This window comes from Pantherophis guttatus, chromosome 2, assembly GCF_059756535.1.
Source record: "Pantherophis guttatus breed Tessera chromosome 2, ASM5975653v1, whole genome shotgun sequence".
Classification (NCBI taxonomy): Eukaryota; Metazoa; Chordata; class Lepidosauria; order Squamata; family Colubridae; genus Pantherophis; species Pantherophis guttatus.
The window spans coordinates 154932473-154949625 of NC_142064.1; the positions used below are offsets into that span (position 1 = coordinate 154932473).

General features: G+C 45.6%; 1 protein-coding gene across 9 annotated transcripts in view; it reads left to right on the forward strand.

Annotated features, from left to right (window-relative positions):
• LOC117662976 (uncharacterized) overlaps nt 1–15512 on the forward strand; it is a 52317-nt gene extending 36805 nt beyond the window's left edge. For all 9 annotated transcript variants that reach the window (XM_087887054.1, XM_087887055.1, XM_087887056.1 and 6 more), the window contains 3 exons: nt 9009–9146; nt 10004–10091; nt 10269–15512. In XM_087887054.1, the coding sequence (XP_087743180.1) occupies nt 12922–14181 (1260 nt within the window). In that variant the 5' untranslated portion in view covers nt 9009–9146; nt 10004–10091; nt 10269–12921 and the 3' untranslated portion in view covers nt 14182–15512. The remainder of the gene's footprint in view (nt 1–9008; nt 9147–10003; nt 10092–10268) is intronic.
• The last annotated feature ends 1641 nt before the right edge of the window (nt 15513–17153 follow it).

The window sequence follows — 17153 nt, forward strand, 5'->3', positions numbered from 1 at the left end:
TCTTCCCATTTTCATGTTCTGCCAAAGGAAAAAAGTAGCAGAAAAACACATATTTGTATTTTTGAGGAATATTATCAAAGTTGATGCATTTAGTTGTAAAATATATATTTTCACATTCATTTGGTTTTAAACTTAAAAACTCGATGACAAAATTCAGAGATGATGGTGTCCCAGTTTGTACTTTAGACTGGGAAGGCAGATCAGATTAGATCAGGGGTCAGCAACCTGCGGCTCTGGAGCCGCATGTGGCTCTTTCATCCCTCTGCTGTGGCTCCTTGTTGCTGGTTGGCTCCCCAATTGATAGGGCTTTTGGTTAGGGCAGGTAGAGGAAAAAGGACACCGCGCTAGGAGGAGACTCTATGGTGGGGGAACTGGACTTCCGGTCAGCTCCAGAATTGAATGGGGGGCTTTCAGTTAGGACTTTGTGGCTCTTTGAGTGTTTAAGGTTGCCGACCCCTGGATTAGATAGTTCATGTTGTGAACCATGCTAGACCTTCGGGTATTCCTTGCTGAGACTGTGAGAAGAAAAAGTTTTTCATTGCAACTCTCCCTTTGATTAGAAAAAAAGAGTTTGTCTAGCTTTGTTTCTACATTGAAAACTTTTTTGGACAGTTTTCTTGAAACCAAAGGAAATGAAACTTTGATTATGGAATTTGACAATTAGAACTGCTTATGATTATGGAAGCAGTGGGTACTATTGTGAATTTTAGAGCTAGAGGTTAAAAGTACTTTATATTTGTAACTGTATCAAAGAAAATCAAGTTTGTTTGTTTTTTACTTTTTTTACTTTTTGCAACTCCTTATCCCTGACTTTTCCTTTCCCAAATTCTTTTTGTTTTTCATATTTTATTCTTTGTTGAAACTCACTAACGTTGGGAAAGAGCAATGCTCTCTTCATTTCTCCTCTTTTTACAACTCTGGCTATTTCAAGCTTAGTTATTTTGTACTCAAAATTAGAAGGTTACAGTATCTTCTGACAATTCATGATTTTTTGGAGAGCAAGCAGTAAAGGAATTCCAACCACAAACTTTTCCACCTAAGGGAGGGGGGACCAGGTTATACACCTGTCCAAAAAGCCTTGAAGTTTCCCTAGACTAAGATCCATTTAAGGCTGAATTTGAATCTTTTGGTTGTCATTTACATGAGGATACACCATCTGAAACTCCAAACACATCATTTCCTGGGTTCACACTGCAGCTGCAAAGGGCAGCCATGTATTTCCTGGGAAAAGTCACAGCTGTTTCAAGGAGTTGAAGACAGGTGTTATAGAAGCACCCCATGCACTTCAAAGCATATTTTGGCCTTGGAATCCGAAGTCCTTTACAGCCTCAGTCTACCATCAAAGGCTCAACTGATTCATAGAAAAACTGCCTAGTGTTATAGATAAGGATTTTCTCAATGGCTTCAAATATCCATCTCAAACTCTGTCTTGCATAACTCAGTCTGGCTTAGGGTCACCCATTCTTCTGGTCCTTCAATCAATAACAGTATGGTCTTCAATAGTGTCTTTGTGCAGTTAATCTGAAAAACCTCGTATTTATGTTTTTGGTTTGAGCGCCGAGCTTGGTGATTTGGTTGCAAAAGTTTCATCCAGATGTGAAATCCAGCAGGTTCTTGAGAACCGGTAGTGGAAATTTTGAGCAGTTCGGAGAACCGGTAGCAGAAATTTTGAGTAATTTGGAGAACTGGCAAATACCACATCTGGCTGGCCCCAGGAGTGAGGAGGGAATGGAGATTTTGCAGTATCCATCCCCTGCCACGCCCACCAAGCCACGCCCACCAAGCTACACCACACCCACCAAGCCACGCCCACAGAAACAGTAGTAAAAATATTTGGATTTCACCATTAATTTCATCGCCATTCGAGGAGACATCTTCAGTGAGCTTTGGATTGCTCTTGTCTGGGGGAGCATTGGCCTTTAAATACCTTTCTGAGTTTTGGTCTGATTTTGGGTTGTTTGATTGGCTAGCTGTAGTTGCTGAGTCACAGTCCTTGGTTATAAGTCCCGTCTGTGTGATGTAAATTAATGCTGGTGTTGTTGCTTGGATGTCTTCTGATGATGTCATGGTCTGGTTTTGGGTTGATTTGATCAGCTGTGTCAGATGTGGTCTGATTTCTTGTGAACTGTCAAGTTATAAATTTGTTGGCAGCATGGTTGTTCATTGGTCTTTAAATGCTGCCTACGGGATCGTGATTGATGTTCTTTTGTTCTAAGTCAGGGGTGGGAAATTGTGGCTCTTTTGCAACCTGTGGACTTCAACTCCCAGAATTCCTGAGACAGCCCTGTTCTAACTGGTTGGTAGATTGGGTCGATGTCCCGACCAGCCAATCACACAACCCGAAATCAGACCAGGGCTCAGAAAGGTATTTAAAGGCCAGTGTTCCCCTAGATAAGCACAATCCAAAGCACACTGAAGATGTCTCCTTGGATGGGGATAAAACGTTTGCAACCAAATCACCAAGCTCGGAGCTTAAACTACCAACCAGAGCTACTAATATCCAAAGACCTTGTATTTTCTAAAAGTGTGGCTCAAAGAGTAGTTTGTAAAGTAGGAACTATGTTTGTGTCTGATTATTCAGCTCTGTGCTTCATGCTCTCTCTCTCTCTCTCTTTCTGTCTTTCCCTTTTACCTTATAAAAGTAGCTTTTGAAAAACAACCTCTTTAGTTTTAGGTGTTTAGGATCTGTGCATTGTAGAACTCTGCATTGTGGCCAGCTTCATTTGTGGCAGCTATGCTGGCCATATAGCATACAAAATCAGGAGAGTATGGATTAACTCTTCCATTCAACAACAACAACAACAAAAATCTGGTTCACATTTCTAACTCCTGGAGGAGAAGCCTGATGACAATAGGTGTTTCTTCTGTCAATTGGCCAAGAAGCTTGCCTTGTAGGCAGGATGGTCGTGGAGCCCCTTAAAACAGAGGTGCTGAACCATGGCAACTTTAAGACTTGTGGACTTCATTTCCCAGAATTTTAGGCATTGAAGTCCACAAATCTTAAAGTTGTCAAGGTTGGACACCTCTGCCATATAGAGTTATGCAGCCCTGCTTTCCTATTGGCAACAACACTGACCACAGCAAAAATGGCAAATGTACACAAAACTATTCCCATAGAGATATTTTCTCTCCTAAGTAAGTATAAAATACAGGTAGTCCTCAATTTATGACCACAATTAAGCCCAAATTTCTGTTGCTAAGTGAGACAATTAAGTGAGTTTTGCCCAGTGGTGAAATGCAAAATTTTTTGCTACCGGTTCTGTGGGTGTGGCTTGGTGGGCATAGTTTGGTGGGGGGGGGTTCCATGTGACTGGGTGGGCATGGCCAACTTTTTTTTTTTACTTTTTAAAGCATTTTTTACTACCTATTTCTTGATTGTCCAAGGTTCTGACAATCAAGCAGCATAGCTGTGATTGTCAGAACTTCTTTCTTACTTTTTAAAGCATTTTTTTTACTACCAATTTGCCCAAACCATTACTTTTTATCACTACCAGTTTGCCCGAACTGGAGCGAACCAGTAGCATTTCACCCCTGATATTGCCCCATTTTATGACCTTTCTTGCCACAGTTGTTAAGTGGATCACTGCAGTGGTCAAGTTAGTAACACTGTTGTTAAATGAATCTGGCTTCCCCATTGACTTGGCTTGTCAGAAGGTCGCAAAACATGATCAGATGAGCCTAGAACACTGTAACTGTCATATATATGAGTCAGTTAGCGAGTGTCTGAGTTTTGATCATGGGACCATGGGGATACTTTCAACGGTTGTAAGTGTGAAAACATTCATAAGTCACTCTTTTCAATGCCGTTCTAACTTCAAACAGTCATTAAATGAACTGTTGTAAGTGGAGGATTACCTGTATAATAGGAGGGTGAAATGGGGCATCCCAGGAGTGGGTGTTGCTGACTTGCTGAAACTGCAGAGGTGTTCTCCGTATAATGCAAGCTGTTGTTGCAAGCCTTACTTGTTCTTTTTCTAATTCTGATGGGAGAAAAAATGTTCAGGTGCTCGGGGTCATACGGTTTATGAAACTCAGACCAGATATACCAGTAGCCGATTCCTAGGTGTGAGAAGTTAGGAGTGCAGGAAATTATGTATGCATTTAAGTTGTGCGGGGTGTTTTTCAAGATGATGTATGGGAAAAGATGATTTCTCGAAATAGATTGGAAGAGAGGATGGAAAGCCCCCAAAAGGATTCTAAAAGAACCAGCCAATTTTCTGAAAGCAAAGCAATATATATATATATATATATATATATATATATATATATATATATATATATATATATATATATATATATATTTTGATGAGTGATGTGTTGAGGGAGAGAACTCTTCTGCAGAAAGTTTCAGTGCCCAGGGCTAGAAAGGGAAAGTGAACCAAAGATCACCTTCTGTGGCCACCCCTGTCAGTTTGCAGAGAAGACTCGTATCTGGCCGAGGGGGAGTGAAATGGGGTTGCTGCCCACCTTTCCTCCCACCAGGCCTGGAGAGATTGGGCAGACAGAGGGGGGAGACCCGGGGGGGTGTGTGAGGGCGGGAACAGGCAAGAATGAATGGGAGGCGATACTGAAGGGAGCACAAGAAAAATTCCAGTCAGAAATCCTGCATAAGCAGAACACACAATAGGGAAGTGTATGTCATTGCTCTGCATAAAATACCTGCTTAGATGTTAATTTACTGAAAGCTATGCAAGCATTAAATAAGGTTAACCTTTAACTGGGGCTGAAAAGTAAATAAAAAGATTGGTTTGGGGGGCTGGGGAGGGAAAGAAAGATGTCTCAGAAGACGGCTTAAAAATTAATGATTTGTCAGCCCTCTCGAGCAAGAGAGAGAGAAAGAGAGAGAGAGAGAAAGAGCTGAGCTGAAGCTGCCTTCGATTTGCTCAAGCTCTTAATTCATCTGACCCCAGCATGGATTTCTCTGGTTAGGACAGCCTTCCCTGTCCTAGTGCGCTCCATAGGCATTGGACTACAGCTCACATCATCCACAGCCACCGTGCACATTGCCTATATAAAGTAGCCAGGAGATCAGGAAAGTAGCAGATGGGCTTAGCATCAATATGGATTGGTGATGATGCTTCTTTTTGTGTCTCCTCCTTCACATGGCTTTTTGGGAGGGAAAGATGGGGGAGGGGGGAAATGACTGGGCTTGAATACACAACATCAATAGCTGGCCATGATCAGGGAATCCTTCTGGATCAGCTCTGGGGATTGGGAGTGGGTGCCACTGTATTGTGCTGGTTCTCTTCCTCCCTACAAAGTTGATTCCGATTGGCGTTGATTGGGAGTGAGAGGCCCTCCCTCAGCCGCTACAATGTGTAGTTCCACAGGGCTGGATAATCTCTCCACTCCTTTTTAACATCTACATGAAGCTGCCGGGTGAGATCATCCACCACCATGGGGTAAAGTACCAGTATGCTGATGATAGCCAATTATACATCTCTGCCCCTGGCAAACCAAGCAATGCTACTGATGTCCTGTCTTGGTGCCTGGAGGCTGTGGGGAGTTGGGTGGAGGACAACAGGCTTCAGCTGAACCCTGGCAAGACTGAGCGGGGTTTGGATTTTAAAGCCTTCTCAATCTGGGACTTTACTATCTTTGTGCTGGATGGAGTTACATTGTCCCCAGGAGAATCTGTGTGCCATCTGGGGGGGTCCTTCTGGACTCGCAACTCCTACTCAAAGAGCAAGGAATTGTGGTTGTGGTGGCTAGGAGGGCCTTTGCACATCTTTGTGCTGAGATTGAACCCAATCCTATCAAATTTCTGGAAATCTCTTAAAAGCTGTTAGTGGATCCTATGGAAATAGGGAAATGACTGTATTGCGTGTACACTTGAATGCACGCTCCTCCAGTTAGTTTCATTTATGTTTATGTTTTAATTGGTTTTTAATCGTTTTGTTTCTATTGTATGCTGCCCAGAGTCACATCTGTGAGATGAGTGGCTATATAAATTTGATAAACAAACAAACAAATGCACATAGTTGCTGATGCCCAAGTTGTTATTTTTATTTTAAATATATATTATCTTTTTCTTGAAACAAAATGATCCTTATTGCCAAGGTCTTTTTCCTGCCTCTCTAATGATTGATTCCTAAATCCAGCAGCCACTGGGTCAGCTTTTGATAGCAAGCACCCAGCTTCCCTAGCAAATGAAATATTAGACAACAATTATTACAGCTGTGCCTAGCAATACTCCTAAATCCATTAAGGGGTTTGTCGTGTCTTCTAGAAATTTTAAGCTGTAATTCTCTCATTTTCTTGTTGCTGGCCATGTTGCCTGGGGCAATAGGAGTGGAATTTGGGAGCGCATGTTTAAGCATGCTGCTTACCCAACTTGACTCCTATAGGAAAATGTCCATATACATTTTCAGAAGCAGTGGGCTGCTTCCAACCAGAGAGAGAGAGAAACAAGATATGGGGCTGAGTACAAAGCACATGCAGAAGATTAGAGGCCATAGGTGGAAGGCAATCCTGAGTTATGGCCACAGCCACCAGCTGAGATCCTTTGTGTGTTGTTGTTTACCTATTTACGCAAACCATCAGTCTTCCTTTTGGACATATTTGCTGCTGCTTCGGAATTTGTCTGGAGATTCCTCTGTCATTACCGGAGTCAGGTGGTAAATTTTAAAAATAGCAATGAGCCACATTTTCATATTTCTGCCTTATAACCAAAATCAATATGCCTGATCTTTTTTGTGTAATGAAGTATATAGCTATTTGTGTTCAGCTTGTGCCAAATACCTTATCTTATTATCTTATCATCTTAATATTGCATTCTAATCTTGCTTTTCCTCTGGGACTTGAAGAGTGTATATAGAAAGGGCTGTCTTATTTCATCTCCACAACTTTATGAGGTGGGTTAGACTGAAAAAAGTGGCTGGCCTTAAGCCATCCAGTTAAACTTTAGACTGATGAAACTTGAATACGTCTCGCCTGGCCACTACTTTAACCACAATGCTTCATTGGTCTTTCCCCCTCTTACCAAACCAGGGTTTGTTGGTGCAAAGACAGCCTTCACAGCAAAGCTTCTGAAAATGGATTGGTGGAGTCATGCACCATTCATCGCAGCTGAGCCTGCAATGGAGGAGGGCCTCCTTCTCCATACTGAAGGTCCCTGGTTCAACCTCTGTATTGCTGGACAAATTCAAGTCCAAGTTCTTGGAGAATTGCTGCTAAGACAAACTCTTGGAAGTACCGTGTGTGGAGAATGAAGGATCTGGCTCACCAGAATTGAGCTTGTGACGTCCCCTATTTTGTGGGTTCCAAGAGCTAGCGGGAATCCGAGTTGTCCTGCCTATGCTTAACGGCTGAGATTGTTCCATTTTTTATTTTTTAAAAAAGCCTGACTTCCCCACGGATGGGGGTGGCGGAAATGAGTCAGGGCAGAATCTGGAATATGTTAAGAATGGAATCTGCCCCGCACTAGAGCCTGCTGGCTTTTCAAATTTCAGCACTAGTTACCTCACGCCGTGCAGTTTTATTGGTCAAACCGAAAATCCTACATGATTAGCAATCATCCTTGGGGCCAATTCCCCATGAGCCACCCCTGCTGAAGAGGTTGCTGGAAACATTTATCCTGCAGAGGCAGCTCCTTGGAATGGAAGGCTGAATCTTCTGCTTTCCTTGGAAGGCAGCCGGATTTCCTCCAGGCCCTTTCCTAGAGCTGTCTTTTAGGAAAGCCTTGCCAAGCAGAATGCTACGGTCCCTTTCCATGCTTTTTGGGAGCTGCCAGTGCTTGGCACACACTGTGAAGACCGGGCCGGAGAGGTGGGGGGAGGAAAGGGCTGAGCCAGCATTGAGGTGGGGTGAGACAAGCACAGAGGCATGGGACACATTTATTCAGTAGTTTGGGGCTGATGAGTTGCAGGTGAGCAGATAACACATGGTTTGGATTTCAAGGATTAAGGAGGAGGCGATTGGAAACATATTGCTGGCTAAGCCAGCTGGCTCATTCCAGGAGGGTGTGCCCAGCAAAGAGTCAGAGCAGGAAGCCTTACCAGAAATCGTAGAGCGAGTCAAAAGCACAGGTCATCCAGTCCGGTCCCTGCAGTCAACTACAGGTCAAGCCAATCAGTCAAGACCACAAGCTGGCCACAGTCATCCAGCAGATGTATTTCTTGTGGTTATTAAAGTTCCAGTGAGCAAAGAGCTCTGAGTGACTGAAACCAGAGAGACAGGCTGTTTTTATGACTTCATGTGCAGCATAGATAATCATAGTAATTGCAACTTGGGAAGTCTCCTTCTCAAGACAGACCTCGTGTACTCATTTTGCTTTTTGAAATGTGGTGTCTTCCAGATGTTTGGGATGGCATAACTCCCAAAGTTCCCTATGAGTTTTGTAGTCCTAACCCATATGGAGGAGAGTTTGGCTAAGAAACTAGTTAACTGGGTTTTTTTCTAAAAAAAACAAGTTGTTGTTTCTTAAACTTCCTCCACTAGGACTTTGGAAATAAACAAAGACCTATGTTATATGGCACTTGTAAGTTCATTCATTGTTATTGCTAAGTATAAGGTTATGGTGAAAATGCTGCTGCTGCTGTTATAGAAAGAGACAGAAAGTTCTTCAAAGCAGGAGGCCTCTTATTAAGCCAACTGATCTTTCAACACCTTATTTTGTAATCAGTTTTGTCTCTGGCATGTGCATGTGAGGTTCCCATCTATTTGAAAGCAGCCCTGGACCTCTGCAATCAGAGAATATACAGAGAAAGAAAGAAAGAGAAAGAGAGAGAGAGAGAGAGAAGAGAGGAAAAAAGAAAGAGAAAGAAAGAAAGAAAGAAAGAAAGAAAGAAAGAAAGAAAGAAAGAAAGAAAGAAGGATCCCTATAGCTTTCAAGTGTCTGCTTCCACATTTGCAAATCACTCTCTTTCAGCCCAATTCACCATACATGCTTGTTGTGGAAAATAGGAGGAGGAAAAAGTAAGGTATCCGCACCACCTTGAGTTATTTATAGAAAGAATAAAAAGCAGGATTAAAAATAATTGAATTAACTAAATAAACTTCTCTTTCAGGTCCTTCAGAGGGAAAGGTGGCCTGATAGGCTTTGCACTTCTCTCTTCTAGTAATTGCTGGATTTTTATTTTTTTTTCTGCATATGGGCAGAGAAATGCAGACGATGAGAAATAAGATGAACCATAGAAAAAAAGCAGGTGAAATATTTCATTTCCCTTTTGCCTGGAATGGGGAATAAGGACTTTGTTATTTCTTCCAGATGGGCAATAATTATGTCTGCACAAATGACTTTGTCTTGCACAGGGGGTGAGGACCATTGGCTCACTCCATACAACCATGTTAAAGTGCTACTCACCCATCCTTGAAGTGGCAGAAAAAACGATACTGGTGTAAAATATGCTGCTCCCATCCCAATTGCCAATCTCTATCTTGTGATTGTGATACCAAATGAAAGTGTTCTATTCATTCTGTACAGGTCAAATTAAGAAAAGGGGCGGATGAATTCCACCAGCTTTATTTTTCTCTCTCTTCCCCGTGATCACCAGCCAGCAGGAAATGCCCACCAATCAGGCTCTTTAATGTGGTCTGGAGAGGAAATGAGTTTTGAAAGATAGCTGGAGCCATTTGTCAAGATGTGATGCTGAGGCAGCTGATCTGGGGGATGGTGAAAGCTGCCTGGGAAAACAGAAGAGGCACTGCTGGTGAAGGCCGGCCCGTGACTGCCCAAACACAGCTAGGAGGGGTAGTGGGAGAAGGGAGAAATTGACTTTTTACCCACTTTTTACCCACCAAAGCTCTGATGCAATGGAATTGGGGGAAGCCAATCTATCAAGATCTGTCATGCAGTCTAGAAAACAGCTGGCAGATATGGGAGTGTGTGTGGATGCAGGGTGAAGAAAGAGAGACCTGCTTCTCCTGGGGGGGGGAGATGCCCCCCCCCAGTGCCTGCCAGCTGTTTGGCGGACTAATTTTAAACAAGGGTTTAGTGCTCTTCTGAAAGAAGGATGCATTCATATTCAGATTGCTTTTGAATGTGGGTTTACCACTCTTTCAGGAAAACATTGAAGCCATGTTTAAAAGTGACTCAGCTGAGTGCTGTGCTCCAGAGAGTGAGAAAGCTCTCTTCAATTTCACTTCTCAAGGTCTGTCACATGTACATATGATGCCTCTTTGTTGAGTTTTTTTTTTATAGCATTTGGGTTTAGCATTTTCCTGGTATTATATGTATTTTATTTGGCTGTTCACCGCCCTGAGTCCTTCGGGAGTAGGCGGTATACAAATTTAATAAATAATAATAATAATAAACCCATGTTCAACAGGAGCTGAACAACAGCTGAACATCTGAAAAAAGGCTGAAGGTTGCAACCTGAAGCAAGGAAGAGCTGTTTCTCTCCTGTTTCACCCTGCAATCCACCCTCCCGCCCACTTTCTATCTCCAGAGATCTGCTGTTCAGGATCATTCATATCTCCAAGTTGGGATTTACACCTGGTTGTTACAGGTCGGTAGCCTGGTTTGAAAGAATGAGCTGTCTGGCTACCCAAGCCTTAGAGCAATGATGGTGAATCTATGACACAAGTGTCAAAGATGACATGCCACAAAGTTTTTGGTAACACACCAGCATTCACCATCACCCCGCCAACTACTATTTTGGAAAGCATGCCCCATACTCAAGTTATTTTCAGAGATTTCCAAGGCCATGGGAGAATGGGGTACGCTTTCGTGCAGCCTGCAGGAGTTGTGTGAGAGGGCCGTGCTTTCATGTGGCCTCAAAACATTGTGTGAAAATGGGTTGTGTTTTTGCACTTTTCAGAAGCTGCAAAGGCCACAGAAGAGCATTCTCTGAAGCTGCTGCAAGAATGAAAGCCTCTTCCGATCCAGAGTTGCCACAGGGGCCTGTCAACAGAAAAAGAACACCGCTTGTAGGGAAGCAGCTCGCAACAGATCCTGGGAATCACATACACAATTGGACTATATTTTTTATTTTAAAAATATGAATATATAAAGAATTACTTCTCTTTTGTTCCTGTGTATGTGTGTGTGTGTGTGTGTGTGTGTGTGTGAGTGTGTGTGTGTGAGAGAGAGAGAGAGAGGAAGTGACATGCCAGCAGAATCAAGGTAGACATTTTCTGAATTTTTGAGCCGTCAAGTCCAAAAGGTTCACCATCACAGTTCTAGAACATAATTTCCAAAGATTGGAGTGTGCGAGATTTTCCCATAATAATCTAAAATGACCAACAGATGTTGGGGGAGTGGGGTGGCACATCCTGACTTCAACACTGATTTGCATCAGATTGCACCCAGGGTAAAAGTGTGGCTTAGGAATGAGATGAAGGCAGCTGAAGAACTTCCATACCGTGTTTAGGTGCACCTGGGAGAAAATCCCATGACTGCTGGATCCAGGCCCAGCAGCTCAGGTGTTGTGGCCAAAACGAACAGGTGTCCCTGAATGTAGAATGTGGAATGTCATAGAAGGGTTGAAGGCTGTTTCCAGCCTATTTGTCGGAGGCTTGATTCATACATCTAGTTTCATTTTCCATATTTCATTTCCCTAATGATAAGCTATACATTAAGAGTCAAATGATGATAAATGCTAAACTATACATTAAGAATCAAATAATGGTAATCAGAGAGTGGGGAGGGAGAAATTTGCAGGAGAGATCTAATAGCCTGGAGTGAGCATTAACTCTTCATCTAACTGTAGCTCTTCCTTGCTAATGTTTTCTCCTCCAACCCCCTGGGGACATGCTCAGTTTCTTTTCCTCCAGCAAATTTCTGGTAGAATTTAAAGATGAACAACCTGGGAAACGAGTAGAAATATGCAGGAAAATATTGGCAAGTGCTTAATCGACCCCCATATCTACTTATTCTTCTTCACAAACATCCTAAACCATTCTTGGCTCATTTTTCTCCAGGCAAGTTAAACCTACTTCGGACAAGTTGACAGTTAGCACCTGTAAGATATTTTATGGCTTGAGTTGACCAACAAATGGTACTTTTCCCTCAGCCATAAAAAATATACAACAGCAATATATTAAACAAGCCACCATTTGCTGCTTTTTGTTGTCACCGGAAATCAGTTGCCAAAAGCTATTAACACATTCTAGCTCACAGTACTTTGAAGGGTGCTCCTTTAGTTAATTTGAGAGAAAGAAATGCATATGCAAAGGGATAATAAGCACTTTCTCGGCACCAGCAGACCAAGCTATCTCACAACTTGTTCTCTCCAGTTACTTCTCTAGCAGCAAATCAACACTAGAGAGACATCTAACTCTTCACAGAACAGTAGGAAACTTCTTACTGTGAAATTTCTAAGGACAAATTTCCTAATTGTGAGAACAATTAACCAGTGGAATGGCTGGCTTTCAAAAGTTGTGGGTGCTCCATCATTGGAGGCTTTTAAGAAGATACTGGACAGCCACTTGTCTGTGAATGGATCGAAAGAGGTCAAATGTAGGATCTAGACTTTCAGAGATCTGCTTGATTTGAAGCCCACTTTGCCCCTAAATTCTCCCCAGTGCTTTTAGAAATGCTCAAAGCCTTTCATTTTATCAAAACATAAAGGTCTTTTTCCCCTGATTTATTCCATCCATTACATCAGGAACGTTTCCCCGCTGCTGCTGCTGATATTGGATTACAGGCTTCGGCGGTTTGGAGGTGTTATGTATATAGGTTTTGGTGGGAAGTTTGAATTAACTAGCCATCAGCTGATTGGTTGACCACCACAGCTGCAAGGTATATAAGGGGAGCTGTTTCCCCAGGTCAGTCGCTGGGTTCTCGCCCTTCATTAAAGAGCTGTTGTCACTCACTGCCTGGCTTGCTGTATCCTCATTCACCCAACTTAACATTGGCGACGAGGGTGGGATTTTGAGGCCAGAAGCCATGGAAAGAGCTGAAGCCACGAGCCGACAAGAGAGCTGCAACCCCAAATCCAGCCAGGCAAGCGAAAGGAGTACCTGGAGAATCTACCAACGATGTCTGCCTACGTATCACCAGCACCTTTCAACCCAACGGAAGAGAAGTGGGGATCCTACATGTCCCGCTTCGAATGTTTTCTGGTGGCCAGCGATCTACAGGGGCTGCCCGACGTGCGGAAGAAAGCCCTGTTCCTGAGCCATTGTGGACCCAAGGTGTTCGACATGGCCGAAGCCCTGTCGGAACCGAATTCAGTCCACACCATCTCGTGGCAAACGCTCCAGATGCTGCTGAAGGACCACTATGCCCCGACGCCATCGAAATACGTCCAGCGGTACGAGTTCCGACAACGCATGCAGCAGGAGGGAGAATCAATCAGCGAGTACGTCGCTGCCGTGCGCAAGGCTGCAAACCAGTGCGAGTACCGAGACTTAGATGAGATGCTCCTAGAGCAACTAATCTGCGGAGTGAGAGATATTCGCTTGCAGAGGAGGTTGCTCGCAAAGACGAATCTAACATTGAACATCGCACTACATGAGGCAAGGGCTCAAGAATCCTCTACCAAAGCAGCCGAGAGACTACAGGGGACAACACAGGTCAGAATGACACAGAGGTCAGCGCCGGTTCATCAAGAGACCGTCTGCACTGAGAGCGAGGAGGAGTCGGATGAAGAGGTCTGCAGAACTGAACAGTACTGGCAGGACCGGCGAGGTCACCGAGACGCCTGTGCCAGCTGTGGGGGACCCCATCCGCGCCAGAACTGCAAGTTTCGAGACACCATTTTCCGGCAATGCGATCGGAAGGGTCACGTCGCTAGAGTCTGCAGATCCAAGCAGACCCCCAACTACAAGCTGCGGAGCAGCGCTAGCCAATCAGAGACGGCGCAGTGGAAGAAGACCAATCAGAAGGGTGGCCACAGGAAGGGCGCGAAATCCGAGGACCTCGAAGCCAGCACCATTCGAATCGGCCAGACCTGCACATCCCCCGGAGAGAAGACCTACACGACGGTCGAAATTGAAGGGCATGAGTGTGTAATGGAGATCGACACCGGATCCCCAATAACCATCATGTCCTGGGACAAGCTACAAAAGGCCATCCCCAGCATCCAGAAATGGCACCTACGGCACCAGCAACTCGGACTGCGCGATTACCAGGGGAACCGCATCCCCGTGGAAGGAATTGGCAAGTTCCAGGTGGAGTACAGGGAATTCCAGGAGAAGCTTCCCCTCACCGTGGTCAGCAGAAAGCTCCCAAGCCTCCTGAGCATGGACTGGTTCAGAGCCCTGGGCATGGGATTCACCGGAGTCCGCAATGTGTGAAGCATCCTGAAAGACGACCTGATGCAGGAGTTCCAGGATGTGTTCAACGAGCGGCTCAGCAAGTATGTGGGGACCGCTATTTCGTTCAACCTTGACCTCAATATTGCCCCCATCTGGTTGAAGCCCAGGAGGGTACCATTCGCCCTAAAGCCAAAAATTGATGTTGAACTGGACAAATTGATTAAGCAAGGTGTGCTAGTGCCAGTTGACTATGCCCAGTGGGAGACCCCAATAGTGACCCGTGTTAAGCCTGACGGGTCTGTGCGCATCTGCGTGGATTATAAATGTACGATCAATAAGGCTCTCCAACAGAGCGCTTACCCGGTTCCGATCGTACACCATCTGCTGCATTCCCTAGGGCCCAGCAAGATCTTCACAAAACTCGATCTTGCGCAGGCGTATCAGCAGTTGCCTCTGCTACCGCAGAGGCACAGACTATAGTCACACACAGAGGTGCCTTCAAGTGTACCAGGCTCCAATTCAGAGTCAGCATGGCTCCCGGACTGTTCCAGAGCACCATGGAGCGACTGTTACAGGGGATCCCCAGGGTGGTCCCGTATTTTGATGATGTGCTCGTCACCACAGAGGACGAACAGCAGCTAGGGGGAAGACTTAGACAAGTTCTAGGGAAGTTCAGAAGTGCAGGACTCAGGGTCAAATGCAACAAATGCATGATCGCAGTCCCTTCTGTGGAATTATTGGGGTATCAGGTAGACAGAACTGGCATACACCCCACCGAGAGCAAGATTAGAGCGATCCAAGAGGCCCCCACCCCCAAAGACAAGGTGGAACTACAAGCGTTGCTGGGACTAATTTTCCTAAAGGACAAGGCAAGAGTAGCGGAGCCCCTGCACAGGTTGTTGGCCAAAAAGTCCACATGGGTTTGGGGGAAGGCTGAGGCTATCGCGTTTGCTGCCGTAAAGAGACTCCTGTCGGCCAAGAGTTCTCTAATCCAGTACAACTCTACGCTTCCCCTTGTTCTAGTCTGTGACGCATCCCCATTCGGTGTGGGGGCCATCCTGAGCCATAGACTTCTGAACGGTCTAGAGGCATCCATCGTCTACTACTCCCGGACTCTTTCAAGTGCCGAAAGGAAGTCAACTTGAGTCAACTTGACAAGGAGCCCCTTGCAGCTGTCTCCGGAGTCAAGAAGTTCCACGAGTACATGTTCGGCAGAGGCTTCGACCTCGTCATGGACCATCGCCCCCTTCTGGGTCTAATAGCAGGGGACCGACCCACCCCGGCAGCCCTGTCTCCCAGGATGACATGCTGGGCCATCTTCCTGGCAGCATACTCCTATCGCCTGGTACATCGACCAGGGGTGAGCATGGACAACGCCGACGCCCTCAACCGTTGCCCATTGCTGGACAAGATAGAAGACCCCACACCCAGAATCCCAGTCCTGCTGATTGACATCTTGGACTCGGGGCCCATCACGTCTGCAGAGGTGGCGAGGGCTTCAACCAAAGACCATGTACTTCGGAAAGTCATGAGCTGGGTCACGAAGGGGTGGCCGGAAAAGACTGAGGGCGGGGAATTCAAACACTTCACTAACAAAAGAGGCGAGCTGACAATGCAAGGGGGTTGTCTATTGTGGGGCAATCAGGTCATTGTTCCCTTGTGCCTAAGGGAAAAAGTGTTGAATCTGTTGCATGAGGGGCACCCCGGGATCGTAAGGATGAAGGGGTTAGCTAAGAGCTACGTTTGGTGGCCCCTAATGGATAAGGACATCACTGAGTGGGTGGGGAAGTGCCAGCCCTGCCAAGCGTCTAGGCCAGACCCTCCTACAACACCGGTAAGGGAATGGGAGCGGCCTCAGGGTCCCTGGTCCAGGATCCATATAGATTTTGTTGGCCCATTCCATGGGCAGGTATTTATGGTCGTCATGGATGCCTTCTCAAAGTGGCTGGAGATTAGATTTATGAAAGCTACTACCACCAACGCAGTCATTAGGGAGCTAAGGCAGTTGTTCACCATCCATGGCCTACTGGACACCTTAGTTTCAGACAACGGGCCCCAGTTCATGGCCACGCAGTTTGAGGGGTACTTGGCAGAGTTGGGGATCAGGCACATACTATCCGCCCCATTTCATCTGGCTAGCAATGGATTGGCGGAGAGATTTGTGAGAACGGCTAAGGAAGCCATCTCATGGCTAGGCCCCGGAGACTGGCAGGAAAGAATAGACAGATTCTTAACGGCCCAACATGCCAAACCATGTACCACCACAGGCCAAAGCCCGGCGGAACTTCTAATGGGGAGAAAACTCCGAGGAGTCCTGGACAGGCTACACCCCAGCTATTCCCCTGACAACTTCAGAGGGACAGATAGGAAGCTTAGAGAGTTTACCATAGGGACTCCAGTACATGCAAGAAATTACGGGAATGGGCCCCCATGGGAAACCAGGATAATTACGAAGGTAACCGGGCCCAAGTCTTATAGTGTAGATATGGGAGATGGGAGGATATGGCGCCGGCACATCGATCAGTTACAGAGACAATTAGCCGCCGACACAGAAGACATCCTTGACGAACCGCTCCCTAACTACCAACGGAACTCCAGAGCTAACTCAAGCGCGAGTCAAGTGGAGGACTTAGCTGTCACGGAAGATCGACCAGCCAAAGAAGTCACCGCCCACAACGAATTTTCGGAGGTTCCATTGGTGGAGCAGGGAGAAACAGGGAGTTCCTCCGACCCGCTCGACGCCACACCTCCGACTGAACTGCTCAGGTTAACTAGGGTGCGGACACGCCCTGGTCACCTGAGGGACTACGTATGCTAATGTCCACCCCAAGTGACTTCTGGGAGGGGAGGAATGTTATGTATATAGGTTTTGAATTAACTAGCCATCAGCTGATTGGCTGACCACCACAGCTGCAAGATATATAAGGGGAGCTGTTTCCCCAGGTCAGTCGCTGGGTTCTCGCCCTACATTAAAGAACTGTTGTCACTCACTGCCTGGCTTGCTGTGTCCT